This window comes from Natrix helvetica, assembly GCF_964273705.1.
Source record: "Natrix helvetica genome assembly, chromosome: Z".
In the NCBI taxonomy this organism is placed as follows: Eukaryota; Metazoa; Chordata; class Lepidosauria; order Squamata; family Natricidae; genus Natrix; species Natrix helvetica.
The window spans coordinates 51967698-51985725 of record NC_138554.1 but is presented as its reverse complement, the minus strand read 5'-3'; the positions used below and the strand labels follow the sequence as shown (position 1 = coordinate 51985725).

At 39.2% G+C, this 18028-nt stretch overlaps 1 protein-coding gene across 2 annotated transcripts; it reads left to right on the top strand.

The window, feature by feature from the left end:
• Positions 1 to 5064: 5064 nt before the first annotated feature.
• GOSR2 (golgi SNAP receptor complex member 2) lies at positions 5065 to 17667 on the top strand. Of its 2 annotated transcripts, XM_081971405.1 has the most exons (6): positions 5065 to 5187; positions 9864 to 9928; positions 11150 to 11258; positions 11806 to 11938; positions 12263 to 12403; positions 15835 to 17667. In XM_081971405.1, the coding sequence occupies exons 1-6, from the start codon at positions 5159 to 5161 to the stop codon at positions 15994 to 15996; spliced, it is 639 nt and encodes a 212-aa protein (XP_081827531.1). In that variant the 5' UTR covers positions 5065 to 5158; the 3' UTR covers positions 15997 to 17667. The 2 variants fall into 2 exon arrangements, with proteins under 2 accessions (XP_081827531.1, XP_081827532.1); XM_081971406.1 differs by lacking the exon at positions 12263 to 12403.
• The last annotated feature ends 361 nt before the right edge of the window (positions 17668 to 18028 follow it).

Sequence of the window (18028 nt, the reverse complement as noted above, 5' to 3'; positions counted from 1 at the left end):
ACTCTGTATAATGAAAAAGATTAAAATATCAACCTAATAACAAGTAATTAAAATAATTTAATAATAAAATTAGAAGAATGAAGAATGCCAATGAGGGATAAACACATCTTTGATAACGTATTTAATTTACTTATTTACATCCCATCGTTATTATTTTTATAGATAACTCAAAACAGCGAAGATACACATTACTTCATCCTAATTTCCCCACAACAACAACCCTGTGATGTGGTTTGGGATAAGAAAGAGTGACTGGCCCAAAGTCATCAGGCTGGTTTTCATGCCTTAGGCCGAATTAGAAATCACATTCTTTCCCATTTCCTCTGCCTAACAGAAAGTTTAAAACACTTTTAGAAAGGCCAGCAGAGTTGGGGCAGATTTAATCTTCAAAGGGCTGGTATTATCATTAACTTGTCACATTATAGAAGAGATTGATGGCATAAAAAGAATTAATAAATAAAATAAATAAAAATGTCCCTCCTGCTAGACTGGATAGAGTGGGCAGTACCATTCAGCGAGGGCAATCCCTCAAATACCCTGGCCTCATGCCATGAAGATAGAATCCTACTGGGAACCAGTACAGGACGTTACATAGACATACCAAGGCGCAGTCATAATTGTTTGTGCCGCTCCTGCCCATTCTAAACCATGAGTGTACAATCTTTTGGTTTCCCCAGGCCGCATTGAGTAAGAGGAATTATCTTGGGCTGTATATAAAATATACAATATACAATATTGTGTGTTTGTGTGTGTGTGTGTTGGTCTTGTTGTATTCTGGTCTTTTCCCGTGTAAGATTGAGATTGTCTTGGCAACGTTTCGGCGAGGTCTCACTCGCCATCTTCAGGCTGGTGCTTTCAGCTTAAAGCGTGGTTGAAGCTGTTTCAGTAAGTGGATTGATTGGCTGTGTGGTTGTATCATGATTGGTAGATTGGTGCTGATTGGTGCTGGCTGTATGTCCATTGTTGTTTTGTGTTGTAATGGCCTGGGTGGTGGGTGGGGCTTGTTTGTTGACTAGGGCTGGTTTCCGGATGTCTGGTAGGCGGGAGGTATCATCACGTTTATTCATGTTGTGGGGGTGTTTCTCTATTTCGATAGCTTCCATAATTATTCTCTTGTTGAAGTGTTCAGTTTTGGAGATTAATTTGGTTCATTCAAAATTAATTTCATATCCTGTAGCTTTAAGGTGCTGGAAAAGGGAGGAAGTTTTTTCTTTTTTTCTTACTGTGTTCTTGTGTTCTGCGACGCGTGCATTTATTCTTCTGTTCGTTTGTCCTATGTATGTTTCAGGGCAGATTTTGCATGATATTTCATAGACTCCTTGGTTTTCTAGCTGGATTTTGTCTTTGGGGTTTCGTAAGATGTTGGCTATTTGTGTCTCCTGATCCAGATAGGGGCACAACTAATACCCAATATGAAGTTGTGTAAAAGTTCCTAGCCACAGCTACCACCTTGTGCACAGCTAAATATCATGAGCATCACTTTATGTATAGATTGTATACATACAATGCATCAACGATGACCTAGGAATAAAGTAAATACTAGAATAGCAATATCTTGGTCAGCAGTGTACTATCTTCTCACGAGAAGTAAACACCTTTGGCAAGATTATTGGCTTGGTAAGTTAATGGTATTGCCATGGAATCCTCAAAATATGGAACCAAAATGACAATATTTTACTCAGTGACTATCCTGTCTCAAATTTAATTTCATTGTGGTAGGGGAGGGAAAGATGGAATCCAGATGTAATTATTGTGTTGCTGTATCTCTTTTTATGAATTTTGTTTATTTAACACATGTACTTACAATTGACTCAAAATGTCAAGGAGAAAAAGATAAATCTTGTCCACATGCATTGAGTTTGCAAACATTTTAGCTTAGTACATGGTATGGTGAGATTGTTCATATAGTTTATGGTCCAATAGGTCAAATTGGCTTAAGTAAATCACAGGGTTTTGCTGGAATGCTTTTAACCAGGTCAGAACATCCGTTCTGAAGTTGTCTGGCCCCAGGTGAGGTGAGAAAAAAAATGGAATAGGTTGAGAGGCAGATGGATAAAGAATGCAGAGTTAGCTCCATTAATACAAAAGTAATTTCCTGTAAAATTTGCAAAGGCCTTGCTTTGACCTATACCTGAATAATTAAAAGCACATTTTTCTTTACTCTATTAGCTGCCAAAGGTCATGCATTTCCTGAGAACTATTATCTTAGATTTTCAAAAGTAATTTTCAAATGACTGTACCAGATTTTGCATTCAGGAATCATGATCATAAAAAAGATCTGCTGTGGCTCAGTTCTGAGGTTGATCTCGTCCTCTCCCTCCCCCCACCTCCACAAATCATTCACTAAGTGATGCATGAAAAGAATTTTCAGCAAATTTTTCTTTGGCAAAAGTATTCATTTGTATGGGTGACAATGAAGTAAATTCTTTGACAAGTTCTGTAAAGATCCCTAACCTTGCTTGATCCAAAGAGAACAAGTGCTTCAAGTGTAAATCCTGTTCATTACGCTTGTCTGTAAATGGGGTAATTGCACATTATAAGTTTGACTTGGTGCCAAGTCTTTGTTATTTTTTAATATTTTAAGGTGGTTAGTTTAACTTTTGGATTGAGAGCCACCAGAAGTTAGTAAAAGATGGATGATTATATAAAGGTTTTGAGCAGACAGACAGAGTTGGTTTTTCCTATTAAAAGAAGGCTGGTGAGATCCTGTGATGGGAAGAAAATTATTTTCTGGTCTCCCTCTATGTGGCCACATTTTAAAATGTTGCCCTGAAAGTGGGCTATTAGTCCAACCCACAGGCGGCCAAGTTTCAATTTGGGATAACGGTAAGCTAGTTACAGTAGCAGAATACAGAGTTGGAAATAACCTTGGAGATCTTCTAGTCCAACCCCTGCTCAATCAGGGGACCCTTTACATTTCAGACAAGTGGCTATCCTATCTCTTCTTAAAATCCTCCAGTAATTAAGCACCAGTAACTTCTGAAGGCAAGCCACTGGTTAATTATTCTCATTGACAGGAAATTTCTCCTTAGTTCTAGGTTGCTTCTCTCTTTAAGAGCTGAAGAAGCTTCTTGGATCAGAAGCGAAATGCCTTCAAAGGAAAAACAAACCAGAAAGTCCCTTTGCCTCTTGAAAAAGCATCTTTAGGACAATCATGACCTGGACGACTGACAAGACAACCATGACCTCCGTAGATTTCTCCCTTTAATGAGCCTATCGCAAATCTAGTGCGCTTCACTAGTGTTATTTCTAGTATGGAGGAAATGGGACTGGCAGATGATCAGTATAACTTTATTCAGTGACGTGCAGTCAGGTGAGGCAGGTGAGGCACAGCCTCACCACTCTCATCATGAAAAAAAAAAGTAAAAGGAAAAAGCTGAGCTAGTTGCTGCCTCACCGTGGATGACTCTGCTTAACCTCACTGGTGCTCTCCCTCCCCAAGTGTAGTGACTTCCTCCCCAGGCCCCCATTCATTTCTCTCTCTCACACACACAGCTGGATAAAACTATATAAAAATCTAGCCCAGCTTCACTGATTACAAGTTTGAAAAGGCAACGTGGCTCCACCTGCAATCAAACTACACTTGGGGAGGGAGAGCACAAGCACTGAGGAGACCACAGGAGGAGGCAGGAAGCCAGGCAAAGAGCCATGCTGTAGTACACACACTTCCCCCCAGCCTCTTTCTTTTGGAAGGCTCGGCTCGGCTCCCCTCCGGCTTCTCTGCCTCTCCTCTCACCCCAGCCTGCCAGCAGGAGGTGGTGGGTGGGCTTTATTGTGTTCCAGGCATTTCCCACCCAGACAGCAAGCTGCATTTGCAATGGTGGAGGTGTTTGGGAAAGGCAGCAGGGGAATGGGGGGGGGGGATGGCAGAGGAGCTGCTTTCAAGCCACTGGAAAAGATATCCAATCCAACTTTTGTGTGTGGGGGGGTTTGTTTGAGAGTGAGTGAGAGAGGGAAGGGGTAGGAGAGATAGTCCAATCCAACTTCTGTGTGTGTGTGTGTGTGTGTGTGTTTGAGAGAGGGGGAGGAAGGGAGAGAGGGAGGAAGGAGGGGAAGGAGAAGAAAAAGAAAAAGAAAGAAGGAGCAAAGGAGAAAAACAAATGCTGTCGCTTTAAATGGGAACTGAGCATGCCTGGCTGTGGAATTCTGGGAGTTGAAGTCCACAAGTCTAAAAATATTTGAAACCCAGCACTGTGTCAGTGCCTCACCAGTCATAAACCTCACCGCACGTCACTGACTTTATTTATATAGAAGCATAGCCAGCCACACAAACAGGCTGAAGAACAGTTTTTATCTATGGGCTGTCAGACTCCTAAATGCAAAATAACATCATAATTAAGTAGTATGATGGACTTGGAGGGCTGGCACAATGTTCACACTGATGTAATGGGACTGGGTATTTTTAATGATTTATTGGGTTAGGGATATTTTTTCTCTCTCTTTTTGGTCTTCACTGATATGTATTGTGTTGGGGGCTGCACTGAGGAAGCACAAGCAATCTCATTGTACATGTTGTACACTGATAATAAAGAATCATTATCATGGTATCATTATTATTTCTTTTATTCATTAAATATGAAACTCAAGTCAACTGAACATTCAAAAATGCATCACATCACAAATACCATTGACTGGTACTGATGGTTGATACAGGTTGCTAGGTATCAAACAAATATTTTCTTAAAATACATGATGTTCCTAGTAGCACAGGTTGTTGCAGTTCGCTGGTGTTATTGCAGGAAGCTGCAACTTCTTGATGTGTTTTGTAAAATTCTTGGATATGGTACCAAGTGCCCCGATGACAATGGGGTTGTTATTGTTATAGTCATCATCATCATCATCATCAAAATTTAAGATGCAAAATGCCTCAGCGACTAAATTTTTACCGGGGAGGGGGGGGAGGTGGCACTGCACGTCACCATCGCACATCTTAACCAAGACGACAAGCCAAAACGCCACGTGTAACGTCGGCAGCGCGGAGCCGATGCGCCGCCCTGGCAGCAAAACGTTCCTCAGGCAGGAGCGTAGACAGCCGGCTGAGACTGCGTGACGTCACCCGTAGGACTTCGCTTCACGGGAAGCCGGAAGTGGCCGGGCTTGCTGACGTGTTGAGAGGCGCTCCGATGATCCTGCGGAGTGTGGCGGGTGGATAGCCGCCATGGAGGTCCTTTACCACCAGACCAACAAGTGGGTGTGCGAGGGGCAAGCGAGGGAAGCTCTCCGGAGCTGGGAACAAAGGCGGAGATAAGCTGGGGAAAGCGCCGGGAAGGCTTTGGAGGAGGAAAGGAGAGGGAGGCGGGGAAGAGAGAGGTGAAGGGAAAAGGACGGGAAGCGCCAGCGAAAAGAGCCGCCGGGCTTTTATAAAACTCTCCGTGTTGACGCAGCATCTCTCATCTCCACCATCTCACAACCGTCCCCCTAAACCGCAGGGGATATATAGATACCCAGCGGTGCAATCCAGAACATCTGGAGGTCCTGGGTCCCCCCCATTCCTACCCTTTAATGAGCCTATCGCAAATCCAATGCGGTCTCCGTAAGAGTTTAGTCGCTTTCTGCATTTCGCATCTTAAATTTAAATTAAGTTACACTGATCATCTGCCTGTCCCCTTTCCTCTATACTGGAAATAACGCTAGTGGAGCCGATTGGATTTGCGATTGGCTCATTAAAGGGAGGAACGGGAGAACCCAGGACCTCCAGATGTTCTGGATTGCACTACTGGGTATCTATATATCCCCTGCAGGGCTGCGGGTCAGGGATTCAAAACTGCGGCTTCTTCACTCACATTGTAGGGGGGAAACCCTTCTGGGCAAGAAGCTGAACAACAGACAGCTAAGCCAGTTCCTGAATTTAAGACAGCAAATGCTGTCTTTTAATTAACCAATAAGAACCTTATTGCTTAATTTGACTTAGTCTAATAATTGGAATAAAACTCACTTGGATGTACAAAAGATGGCTTTGATTGATTTCATGCTGAAACAGTAGACTGGTACAAAATATTAATTGCAATAAAACTCTTTGCTTATAGAAAAGAGGCTTTGTTTAATTTCATATTATCACAACTGAACAACACAATATAGTCAAACAATACAGTTCAATCAAAAAATAACCAATAACAGGAGCTACCCTGAAGTGAGAAATAATTCATCAAAATGATATTGGTTATTGAATTTCTAATGCTTTTGAAATAGAGAAGTCATAAGCTCCCATTACAACAAACTGGGTATTTCAGCCCAGCATGATGTACTGAGAATTTTTGGTTCGGGCTCTGGCAAGGGGCTCTGAATTCTTATTTTGTTTGAGCAATATAAGGCATCCATGATTCTGCATTTAAAAACATTAATTTCACGTTATCTTAGTTATGATATTCTACAGAGTTCTTTAAATGGGATTTTAAACCTCAATATAATTAAACATTTTGGAAAAAATATCAATAGGCTAAATAAACTTAACAATTGAGAAAATTATGAAGTAGATTAACACTAACAAGATTAGTTCTCTTTCATTTTTCATTGGAAGAAATTGGATACGGTGAAAAAGGCATGCACTTTGTCTCTTTATCTTTGTAAAACTCCAACATAGATAGTCCACTTCTGCTACTAGGAGTCCTTTATCAATAGTAACATGAATTGACCTGAACTTTGGTCTCCCTGGTCCAACTGCATACTTGAAGGTGCAAATTTCCCTTTTGTTGTATTTACATATGCCTTCACGTATGGCTCTCTTATGAAACTATGGTCCTGAAGTTTGACAAGATGGATTTTGATTTGAAAGGGAAAGAAATTGTATGAGAGGCATGGGAAAGTCTGAAACAATCAGCAGCATATTGATAAGTCAAACGTAGCATGAAAAAGTCTAATGGACCAACTATATGAATTCATTTTAGCTATAATGTATTATTATCTTCCTGCCTAAATGTATCTGCCATTTCTCCAATCCAAGCACAAGTACTAACTTTAAGTACCACGGTTTAGGTACTTAAGCCTATTTACACCACTTACTTTTGAAAAAGTCTAAATGACTTTGCATCTGATTAAAATGCTATTCAGTATTTTAGGTTTGCACTCTAGGTGTGACATACAACCCTGGCTGAGCTTAGATTTTGTTCACTAACTTGGTCTGGTCTATGTTTAGATTCTTTGTTAGGCAATCCTAACCGTTGCAGAAATATGTTAGTATGTTTTCTTTTCTTTTGTGGTTTTAAAAGGTTATTTTGCTGAAATATGATTTAATAATGTCTTAATTATAAAATAAAATGACAGTAATGTAAAACATCATACACTACATATTATTAAAATTAACAACATTAAATATTGGTTAAGTCTCTTGCTTCATGACTTGATAAAACCAATTTGGATTTATCTATTGAATTTATCTATATCATAGTTGAGAAGACACTTGTAAAGTTACTACATCCATCAGAACCAAAAGCAGCATCCACTATCCAACAATTACTTATACTTATGTATGATCAAATTGATTCTTAACAACCACGTAAATAGATTGTTCTCCATGAATGTAATAATTATAGATGAAACCTGGCATACATAGCACAGTTACAGATGATGTCATCTCCCAAATCAAATATATTCTGAAAAACAGTTAATTGTGAAAAAGTCATTCTGATGAGAGGGGATTTTATTTGAAACTGTAGGCATCCCACCATAAAGTAGTGCCTGCAGTTCTCTTCCTCCCCTCCTGTCCACTTAGAAGAATTGGAAGATTACTAGCAGGCTTTCCTGGGGCAATCATGCTGTCTTGATCAATACTGGTTCAAAGAAATGGTTCTGCAAGGCCTTGGATTGAATTTCTGCCCATTTGAAGCAATTAAAAGTTTGTTGGAGGGGGGAATTGAAATATATGTGATACTTCATTTTTAAAACCCATACCAGATAGACATTTATTTCATTACTTTATAAAGTGTGTTCACTGGTAGAAATAGATTTGTTGAAAATATTGAAACATTCAAGCAATAGAGTTGACAGTTTCCTTTAAAATTATTTTAAGTTCTCTTATAAATGGAACTAATAATGCTGAATGTTAAGGAAAGTATGTCTTTTAACTCTTTGCAAGTGTACTTCTAATGTTGAAATAAAAAGAAATGTAGCTATCAAAGTGAAGAAAGGCATTATATTCTAGGTTGTGTCCCTTTATCAAATAGATACCGAAAAATTTAATTGGGAAAAAAAAAAAAGAATGGCAACCATGGACCAGAATATACATTCCGGAGTCGTATTTTTTAAAATCTTTCAATTTTTGAATCTAAAGTCTCACCAAAAGTTCCTCTTCCTTTTCCTTCTCTCTTTGTTTTCATTCTATCCTTTTCATGACTTTTTGAAAAATAAAGATTGCTGTGTTACAATGCCCTTATTCTTTCACCTGTTTAGTTTAATGTATTAGAATTGTAAGTCATCCAGACAGTTGGATGAGATGGGCAGTTAAAGAATGTATGTATAAATAATAAATAAACATTTCTAATACAGACCAATTTTTAATATCTAGTTTATGAATTATTTAAAATAAAATACATGGAAAAATGTTCCATAATTTATTCTTTTACATTTTCAGTTGGATGGAGAATAACACCATGCTCCTCCCTGTCTTCATATCAGTGGAGATCTTTTCTTGCAGATCTGCTCCATACTTTCTCTACCTTCTAATTGACTTTTCTTTCTCTCCTGGTGTGATGCAATCATTTCTGTACCACGCATCCATTTGCAGGAGATGTTGTGGGCAGAGCATTCCTCCCCTCCTTTCTCCACTGGATTTCCAGTGTCCTGTCACATTTTCTGTGCCTCTGGTGTGATTTGTTCTGTTTCCAAAACAGGTCTTCCAGTTGGCAAGACTGAGTTCTTCCCATCATTTCACTCCCATTGTTTGTTTTGGAGATGATCCTTAGGAAATGTGCCAGATAATTAATGGAAGCATCACATCTCCAGTTTTAAGATAAACTAGAAAGCATAGATCTATCAACATTCTCATTTTATTAGGAATGTGAAGGAAATTGCTTGAAGTGGAACGTCTCCTACGCTTAAATTGATTTAGGTTTTTCTAGTAGCTAGAATAGTTAAATTGAAATATTGAAGTAAAAAGAGTGTGAAGTGTTTTATTCAAGCAATTAGAGGTTGGGTTGAAATTTGCTTTTTAAGAATATTAAATATTTGAAGACCTCTCACTGTTTTCCTTAAGATTGTTTAGACTGTAGTTTACTTATTTGGTTTCATCCAAATATACCTGGAGCACACAACTTTTGAGGAAGACATTACATTGATGTGGGGAACATACAAGATTAGTATGTAAAAAACTAAATGCTGACTTAATAATTTCTTGATTTGTTTCCTTTCAATTGCCTGGAGTAACCAATGATAATTCAGAACACCATGAATTTTAAACAAATGTTAATAAAAAAAAGAGATGGGTGAACTATGAGGGGGGGGGTTTCTACAACTCTGTCACCTCAGTTTTGCAAGTAAGGCAGCGATAGTTGGTAGACTCTGTAACGCTACCGTATTTACTCAAGTCTGATGTAAAAAGAATCAATTTGGCTTTCTTGGTCACCTGCTGATGGTCTTACTCTACAATTGGGGAGACAAATGGCTGCTTATAATCTTGCATTTGGTTTGTATAAAAAATTATCTAAACCTTTATGGAAAAATCTTTAATACTTAGGGAGAGTAATGTATCAATATTAAGAAGCATGTGTAGTTTTCCAACCTTATAATATTCGTTTACTTGCACACACACACACAAAAAATCATTTGGAGAATCTCTTTTGCTCTGTGCATTCCTATCTATTCTTGAAAAATTCACCTTTTCTTTTGGAATAGCTACTAGATTTTCTGTTTTCCTGTTTTCTTTTTAACAGGCAGATCCATGAAGTTCAATCGTACATGGGCCGTCTGGAAACCTCAGACAAGGAGTCTGTTCATTGTGAGTAACTGGTGTATGAAAGCAACTTAACTGTTGGTTTAATCTAATGCCAAAAGCATTTTGCTCTCTCATAATACCTGAGACTCTCTTTGTTGAATTCAACAAAGAAAAATAGATTAGAAAAACATGGTTTAAGAAATTAACTATTACATTTGTCAATTTACTGTATTTTTTGGAGTATAAGAAGCTCCGGAGTTTAAGACACACCTTAATTTTGGGGGAGGAAAATAAGGGGGAAAAAATTCTGCCTCTACCTACCATCATCCATCAGTATTGTTTGCCTCTGCAAAAGCTCCGTTTGAGAGGACACAGCATAGGCCAGCGATGGCGAACATTTTTTGGCTTGCGTGCCACAAGTGACTTCCGGTTTGCTCGGAGGGTCGTTTTAAGCGCTCCGAAGGCATCAGGGAAGCCTCTGGACGGTCCTTGAAGCCTTCGGAGCACTTAAAACGACCCTCCGAGCAACCCGGAAGTCACTTCCGGTTTGCTCGGAGGGTCGTTTTAAGCGCTCCGAAGGCATCAGGGAAGCCTCCGGACGGTTCCTGAAGCCTTCGGAGCGCTTAAAACGACCCTCCGAGCAACCCGGAGTCACTTCCGGTTTGCTCGGAGGGTGGTTTTAAGTGCTCCGAAGGCATCAGGGAAGCCTCCGGATGGTCCCTGAAGCCTCCAGGGGGGGCCTCTTTTCACCCTCCCCAGGCTCCTATAAAGCCTCTGGACCCTGGGGAAGGCGAAAAATAGCTTTTAAAAAGGTGAACTCAGCTGGCCAGCGCGCGCATGCGCGCTGGCCAGCTGACAGGGCAGCGCCTCGCGTGCCCTGACAAATGGCTCCGTGTGCCACTTGTGGCACGCGTGCCATAGATTCGCCATCACGGGCATAGGCTGAAGGGTGTGGGTGAACAGGTGGGCGGGGCTACATTCGTTGTGTAAGACACACCCAAATTTTCACCCTCTTTTAGTGGGGAGAAAAGTGCATCTTATACTCTGAAAAATGTCTCAATAGACTTTAAAATCTGTATCAATTGTGAAGCCATGACATTTGGATCACATTTATTATTTACTAAAATCTCATTGGGTGATTCATCCAATTCCTGATAGCTCGTTTTATCTGAGCTGTACAAGTTGAGATATTCATTTCGATTAAACAGGATGTTTAGTTAGAAAGAAAATATTGTGCATCTTAAAGCAGCAAAAGAACTTATTTTTATTTGTCTCCCTCTGTAGTGGTAGAAAATGAAATTCAGGCACGAATAGACAGAATTTTTAGCAATTTAGACCGGCTGGAAATCTTCTGCAACAAGGAACCTCCAAACAAGCGGCAAAATGCCAAACTGTGAGTGATTGTTTTCTTGATATTATCTTAACACATTTTAATTTACTGATACACATCAAGGGATGTGTTATTTTTATGTTATTAAATATCTCCCAAGCCAAATGAAAAATGAGGAGTAATAAATGCTCTGATTCAGATAGTTTTCTTTGGCTCTATAAAGTTGTAGCTGCCATTGAGAAGGGCTTTTTGCAGCTTTTTGCCTTTCCCCCCCTCTGTAAGTGATTTCTCAGCAGATATCCTGGACTGAATATTATAGGAATAGTAGGCCCAATTAGGAGTCTTGATAAAGAGAGTATTGGAAAAATTTTCTATCTGAGGCATGAAGAGCTGCTTTTCAACTAAAATATAACGTAATAACAACTAAAGAGGTGTTTTGTACATCAATATTTATGTAGCCAAGTTATAATGCTGTTAGAGCACAGGTTTTCTATAATAGTGTTTCACTGAACAATAGCAGGTTTGCTTTACAACATTCCTGCAGTCAGTCTTTTCCCATTAATTATTGTCTTATTTGGGGGGGGCGGGGGGACCTATTTCTTCTTTTCAGCCGGGTTGACCAGTTGAAATATGACATTCAGCATCTGCAGACAGGATTACGAAATTTCCAGCATCGCCGTTATGCACGGGAGCAGCAAGAAAGACAACGTGAGGAGCTTCTGACTCGAACGTTCACCACTAATGTAAGTCCTGCCCTTAAAACCAGAGAACTTAGGCTTAAGTTTGCTTTCTTTCTGATTTCAGTCTTCAAAATTTTACAGCCACGTTTTTTTTTTTTAAATAGTTGTTGTTCACATAGGTTTTTTTTTTTTAACCCAAAAATTAAGTGAACAATGCACTTGACAATGCACTGGAGCTGCTTGGGGACTGATGTGGAAAAGAGTTTGGGAGGGCAGGAAGTTTGAATTTCACGGCCATAGCATATGGTTGACTCTGTAGAGGCTTTGGGTTAAGAATGCCAAGGAAAGATAATCAAGATGCTTCCATTTCCTTCCCTCCCCCTGCAGGATTCTGACACCACCATTCCAATTGATGAAACATTACAATTTAATGAATCCCTTCAAAATGCACACCGTGGCATGGATGATCTTATTGGCAGCGGAACCAGCATCCTACAGGGCCTGAGGGATCAGAGAGTGACATTAAAGGTGGGCATAGGGTGGGACCTTCACCTTTTTTGTTTACGGTGACCAGGCATCCACTACCTTTGAAATTTGAATATCAGAAATTCATCAGAACAGTTCAAGTCCCCCAATTCAGTCATTCTGGCTTTGAATTACATGGAATTTAAATCTAGCTTTATTTTTGTTATAGCTTTGCTCTCCAAGCTGGCTGCAGTACTTTCATCTTTGGGAGGAATTTGATGTTTTATTAATGTAATAATTCATTTTTTGGGGGGAAGATATCTAATTAAAATAAGCATAACCATAGAAATAAGAGAATAGCAATAGCTCTTAGGCTTATATACAGCTTTACATTGCTTTACAGCCCTCTCTAAGCAGTTTACAGAGTCAGTCTATTGTCCCCCACAATCTGGCTCCTCATTTTACCCACCTCGGAAGGATGGGAGGCTGAGTCAACCTTGAGCCTGGTGAGATTAGATCTGCCAAGTGGCAGGCAGCCGACAGTCAGCGAAAGTAGCCTGCAGTACTGCACTCTAACCACTGTGACACTGTGGCTCAATTTTTCCGGTCTGCTTCTAGAGAAAGCTCTTCTGACTTTTGTAACTTGGACTGTTTCACATAGCAAGTGCTTTGCATGCAAGAGATCATGATTCTCCAGTTTGCCAATTACAACTTTCCAGTGATGATTGATGGGAAAGACTCATGAATCCATAGAGAGCAACAAACTAGATAGACAAACAAACAAACAAACAGTCTTTTAAGCAACTTTATTTAGTAAAGTAATAGAGTAAAAAAAAGGAAAAAAAAAAGAAACCCTATCTGATGGTTGTCTCTTCCATTCTAAACTTCTGAAAGTGGATCCTCCATGCCAATGGTACCTAAGGAGATTGCATGCATGAAGTTTACTCCAGCTTTTTAGTCTTCCATTCTTCCTCTTCCTTGCTTCTTTTCCCTTCTTCAGAGGTCCTGCTCATAATCATTGCTGGCTCTGGTCTCATTTCTCCAATCATGCCTTGTGTATGTGATCTCCTTTACTTTTTCACATTGTCTTCATATTTTCCTATGTGATCTACTTTGTAACTTTGTATTCTGCCACTATCAGCATGTTAGTGTAAAGCCCTTGTAACTATGTAAATCTTTTCTCCCTACCTTACCCTCAAATGCTCTGTAGCTTCTTCTGCACAGGTTAAACCCCCAAAAATTAGACTGCTGAGTAGATGCTGATGTTTGAAACCTGATGCCTGTTTTTATTCTAGCCCTACTTTGTTCTTGAGCTGATATTTGGAAGAGACTGGGTTGATCAAGGGATGCGGGCCTTGTGGATTTGGCAGTTTCTGATGTTTTGAAAGTAGAAATATTTTGGAATGCAACTGTTTTCTCAGACCTAAGTGACCAATTCCAGAAATCTTTAAAATTGTGTCAGATAAATAAAGTTCCTCTATTAAAGGAAAAATTGGAAGATGCCTTTTTCTTAATTTCATAGCAAACATGCTCATTTTCTGTGCACCTGTGCATTGGTGGACAAACAAGCTTCCAATTGGTTACTGTTCACTGTTTAATTACACAGTGCTGCTTTGTAGTTAGATATGTGCATCACATACCATTCTGGAAAAGTCTGCAACATTCCATTTGTCCTCTTGCCCACACACAGGCTGCCAAACTCTCACTGGAATAGCCAAATCTCTGAGATCTGGAAGATGGCAAGAACATTCCAGACTTCTCCAGAATGTTCTGTACCTGGGATAGTGAGTTATACACATTCCAGTTGTGTTACTATTCTGATAGCTGCAGGCATTTTCCTCCTTACTTTTAGGTGGTTCTTATTAGCTGCTACCTTATTATCTTTATGTTTTATGTAATTATGTTTTCAGCTTAAGGACCAGACCTTGATATATTCAGTATATAACATATCTGTGGCCATTTATTCCTCTCTTCTATATGCACAAAATTGTGGATAGGATTCTATGACCGTGTAAAGTTTCATTACAGTTAGGTTGTCCATATAATGTATTGGCTCCTCCTGTAATTGTGGCGGATCTATTTGTTTAGTCTAGCTGCATAGTTCTTGTGACTTCCTTGTGGTTGCTGGACTTATTTGGTGTGATTTGCTCAACTGGCAATGGAGAAAATTCTATGTGTGATGTGGCTTATGCTAGACTTCTCTGCTGTGTGCAGAAGAGGAAAGGCCATCCAGACAGTAAGCATCATACGAGCCCCAAGTAATCTCTGTAGGCAGCAGTGGAATCCATCTGGAAGACAGACACCAAGAGAGGATCTAATGGAACAGCATCGTTCATCAGCTGCCAATCAACTTAGTCCAAAGAATAAAAAGGATAACTGCCACAAGGAAGTCACCCTTGAAGTGGGTGAACTGAGGAACAAATACATTGCTGAGATGATCTCTGTAGGGGAAAGAGTAAGTGCTTGTGAGAGAAAGATAATGACCGTAGATTTGAGATGGGCTCACCTTCCCACCCCATTTCTGTTAAGTCCTCGACCTGCGACCGGTCCTGAAGTCCTCGACTTATGACCGGCCGCAGGTCCTCGATTTACGACTGGCAGCCAGCAACAGCCAAGCCACACCTGATTGGCTAAGGTGCGGCTGGCTGAGCGCGGGCTGCCAGAAGCCTCCTATTGGGCACCTGCTAAACGCTGTTAACTTACCTCAGCCACCTCGCGTCTCTTCCATCTCCCGATCTACTAAAATTTCAAGATCACATTATTTATTATTTTGTTAGTTGCGGTTTCCTGGAACAGAAACTTTGCAAATAGCAAGGATGATCTGTATTGCTTCATGGCTGGGCAGACACACATGGGAAAACGTACAAAATATACAGTAGAGCTATTATTAAAAATAGTTTCTTAGTTTGTGATTGAAAATTGTATATAGGGAATTTATGTACAACAGTCAGGGGTCAGCCTATGTTTTCCAGCAAAATCAGCCGCTCTGCAGTGAGTAAATCATGATCCAAAAGTATATTGCCATTTGACTTGATCTTAATTTGCAAGAGGGCTGATAATGGCATCTCAACTGTATACATTTTAAAACATTCTTCTATTGGATTGAGCACTGATATGTGATAATTTTAAAAGCAGAAAGGAAATATTAAAGAAAAATAGAAATTATCACTGTTCTTCTCCTCTCCCCTCCCCTCCCCGGCCCTCCCTCCCAAATCATTTTTAAAATTTTAGGCGATTGTAGATACTTACAGAAGTCATAGGGATTATAAAAAATTTCTGAAGAGCAAAAGAAATTGGAAATTGAGAATGGGTGAGAAAAAAAAATGGATATATAAAATAAAGTGGTTAGGGTTAGGGGTAAACTATGCATCTTGTTTCTGGAGAGACCGAAGGCTCTGCAGGAAATATCTGAAGAAGTGTACCTTGGAAAGTCAAAAGCTCTCTCCGGCAACTTTTTAAAAAACTAATATTGTCACTTTTTTTGTCACTTTCAGGGCACCCACAAGAAAATAATGGATGTTGCCAATATGCTCGGTTTATCTAATACAGTCATGCGTCTCATTGAGAAACGTGCCTTCCAGGATAAGTACTTCATGATTGGTGGCATGCTTGTGACATGCATAATCATGTTCCTCGTAGTGCAGTATCTTACTTGAAAGGCTGAAGAACACGCTACCGGACTGGGTTGGACTTCCTTTCTACTCTGACTTCCAGCATAACTGTGAATCTCCTGGATTGGCTACAGCTGCCATGTGACTCATAAGATGCTCGAGTTGAGTGGCTTTTATAGATTCTGCCGTTGGTGTGCAGGGATGCTTATCTACACAACACTCATCATTTTCAGTCATTCAGCAGGCATGTTGCCCACGTGACTCTCAGACTTAGTTGACAAGGGCAAGAGCTGTCTCCTTTAGTTCTCTTAATAATCCTGGTATAAGTTATAAAGCCTCTCAACAAAGTGCCCAATAAACAAAGTATTACTATTGGATCTATAGATTTCATAGTTCCTCAAGATCTAGATGTCTATGAATACTATAATTACTAGTGAAAATGAAGCCGCTTGGCTTGAAGGACTTGTTGGCTTAACTTATTGCAGGTGTGGGACATAGGGAGACTGTCTTGTTCCCAGCAATGATTAAAATAAATAGAAATCATTTTAGTCCATGTGCAATGGTGATGGTTTTTGATAATTATAGATTCTGTGTCTTATCATTTGTCTAGCGTAAACAGACTGTGAATACTAGCTGAACTACAGTATAGTAACTCACTTCGAAGTAAACAATGGATGTGTTAGGGACCATGATAATTTAGATACATGTGCTAATGTTCTCTGTAGCAGAATCCTGCTTTTAGTATTGGGAAAGAAGTGTGGGACTTGCTGCTTACCGTACAAGAGAATGACAAACTTCCTTACAAAATGCATTTATATGTGTGTGTATTTTTTTTAAAAAAAATCTTAGAATCACTGGTTCACAGTGTAGCTATTGTATTTGTCACAGAAGTGTCATCTTTTAATCCCCCAGCTTTTATGCATTCAGTTTCTTCTATTTTTCATGAATGCAAAATTCATTAGTTATTTCTGCAATTTTATGCTCCAGAAAAGCTCTGAACTTTTTATACCGTGAGATTTAACAATGAATTTAGCCACTTTTAAGTCTAAAGTATATAATTCCTAATGGATTGGGGGAAGGGGGCTGGAGTGATGGTGTTGAAATTGTGTGCAGATCTCCCAAAAACAGAATTAAGTTGAAAACTTCCAGGTAAATGCATATAAACTAGTCTTTTGATATCTCAGACCCATTGTTCTTTGTTCCAATAGGGCCAATATTATTGTTCTATTTGAAAAACCCGATTGTGAGTAAATGAACAGCATAGATGTTATTCTACATTACAGCAAATTATGTGGGCTGTACTGTAAATCTCAAAGATTTCAAGAAATCCTTATAGCTGACATATCCTGTGTTGTGAATTTTCTGGTTGCAAATGATGCCTGGCTGTCCAATTAAGCTGGGCCAACTAAGGTATATTATCAAAGCTTAACTGTCATTTTCTACATCCCCAAATTCATTAATACTACTATATGCTTAAATAGACATCCAAGCATCATGCACAAATTGCAATCTGGCCATGTTCCTGCTAACAATTTATTTTATTCTTGCTCTATTTTTACTGATAAGGATAATGTTTCAGTAAGTTTAAGAAGATTAAAAATACTTTCAAAACAGATATGGAAATTATTCAGCAGTAATTATAGCTTCATTCTGTATTTTCCCTCCTTATGCTGTATTGACCTACACCTTTAAATTAAAGTTCCTTTTTTCCTTTAAGGAGTCACATGCTTTACCTTACAGGAGGTATTTAATTGAAATATGACTAGATGTTAATTAAGTTTATTGTCATGCTATATCGTACATTTTTTAAAAGGTAAAATATGAAGTAGGGATTTACGTGGTGAAAGATTATTTTTTTGAAGGATGTATTTCTGGGTGGGAGGGATACTCTGAGAAAAAATTGTATTAGATATTGGAAAGCCCTTGAATCTTAATTTTCAAATTAATGTCTCTTTAGAAACATTCAGTCTGCCTTACCAAGCCCTTAGTAATGGTAGGTATAATATAAGTAAACAGATTATTATAAACAGCCATAAATGGAGGTAACCGGAACTTTAAACATAGTTCCTTAAAATGA

Excerpts from the sequence above, each read along its gene's own strand:
- GOSR2 (XM_081971405.1), top strand. The coding sequence starts at position 5,159 with ATGGAGGTCCTTTACCACCAGACCAACAA. Across the intron at positions 9,929-11,149 it reads AGACAAGGAGTCTGTTCATT|TGGTAGAAAATGAAATTCAG; the intron begins GTGAGTAACTGG and ends CTCCCTCTGTAG. Across the intron at positions 11,939-12,262 it reads CTCGAACGTTCACCACTAAT|GATTCTGACACCACCATTCC; the intron begins GTAAGTCCTGCC and ends CTCCCCCTGCAG.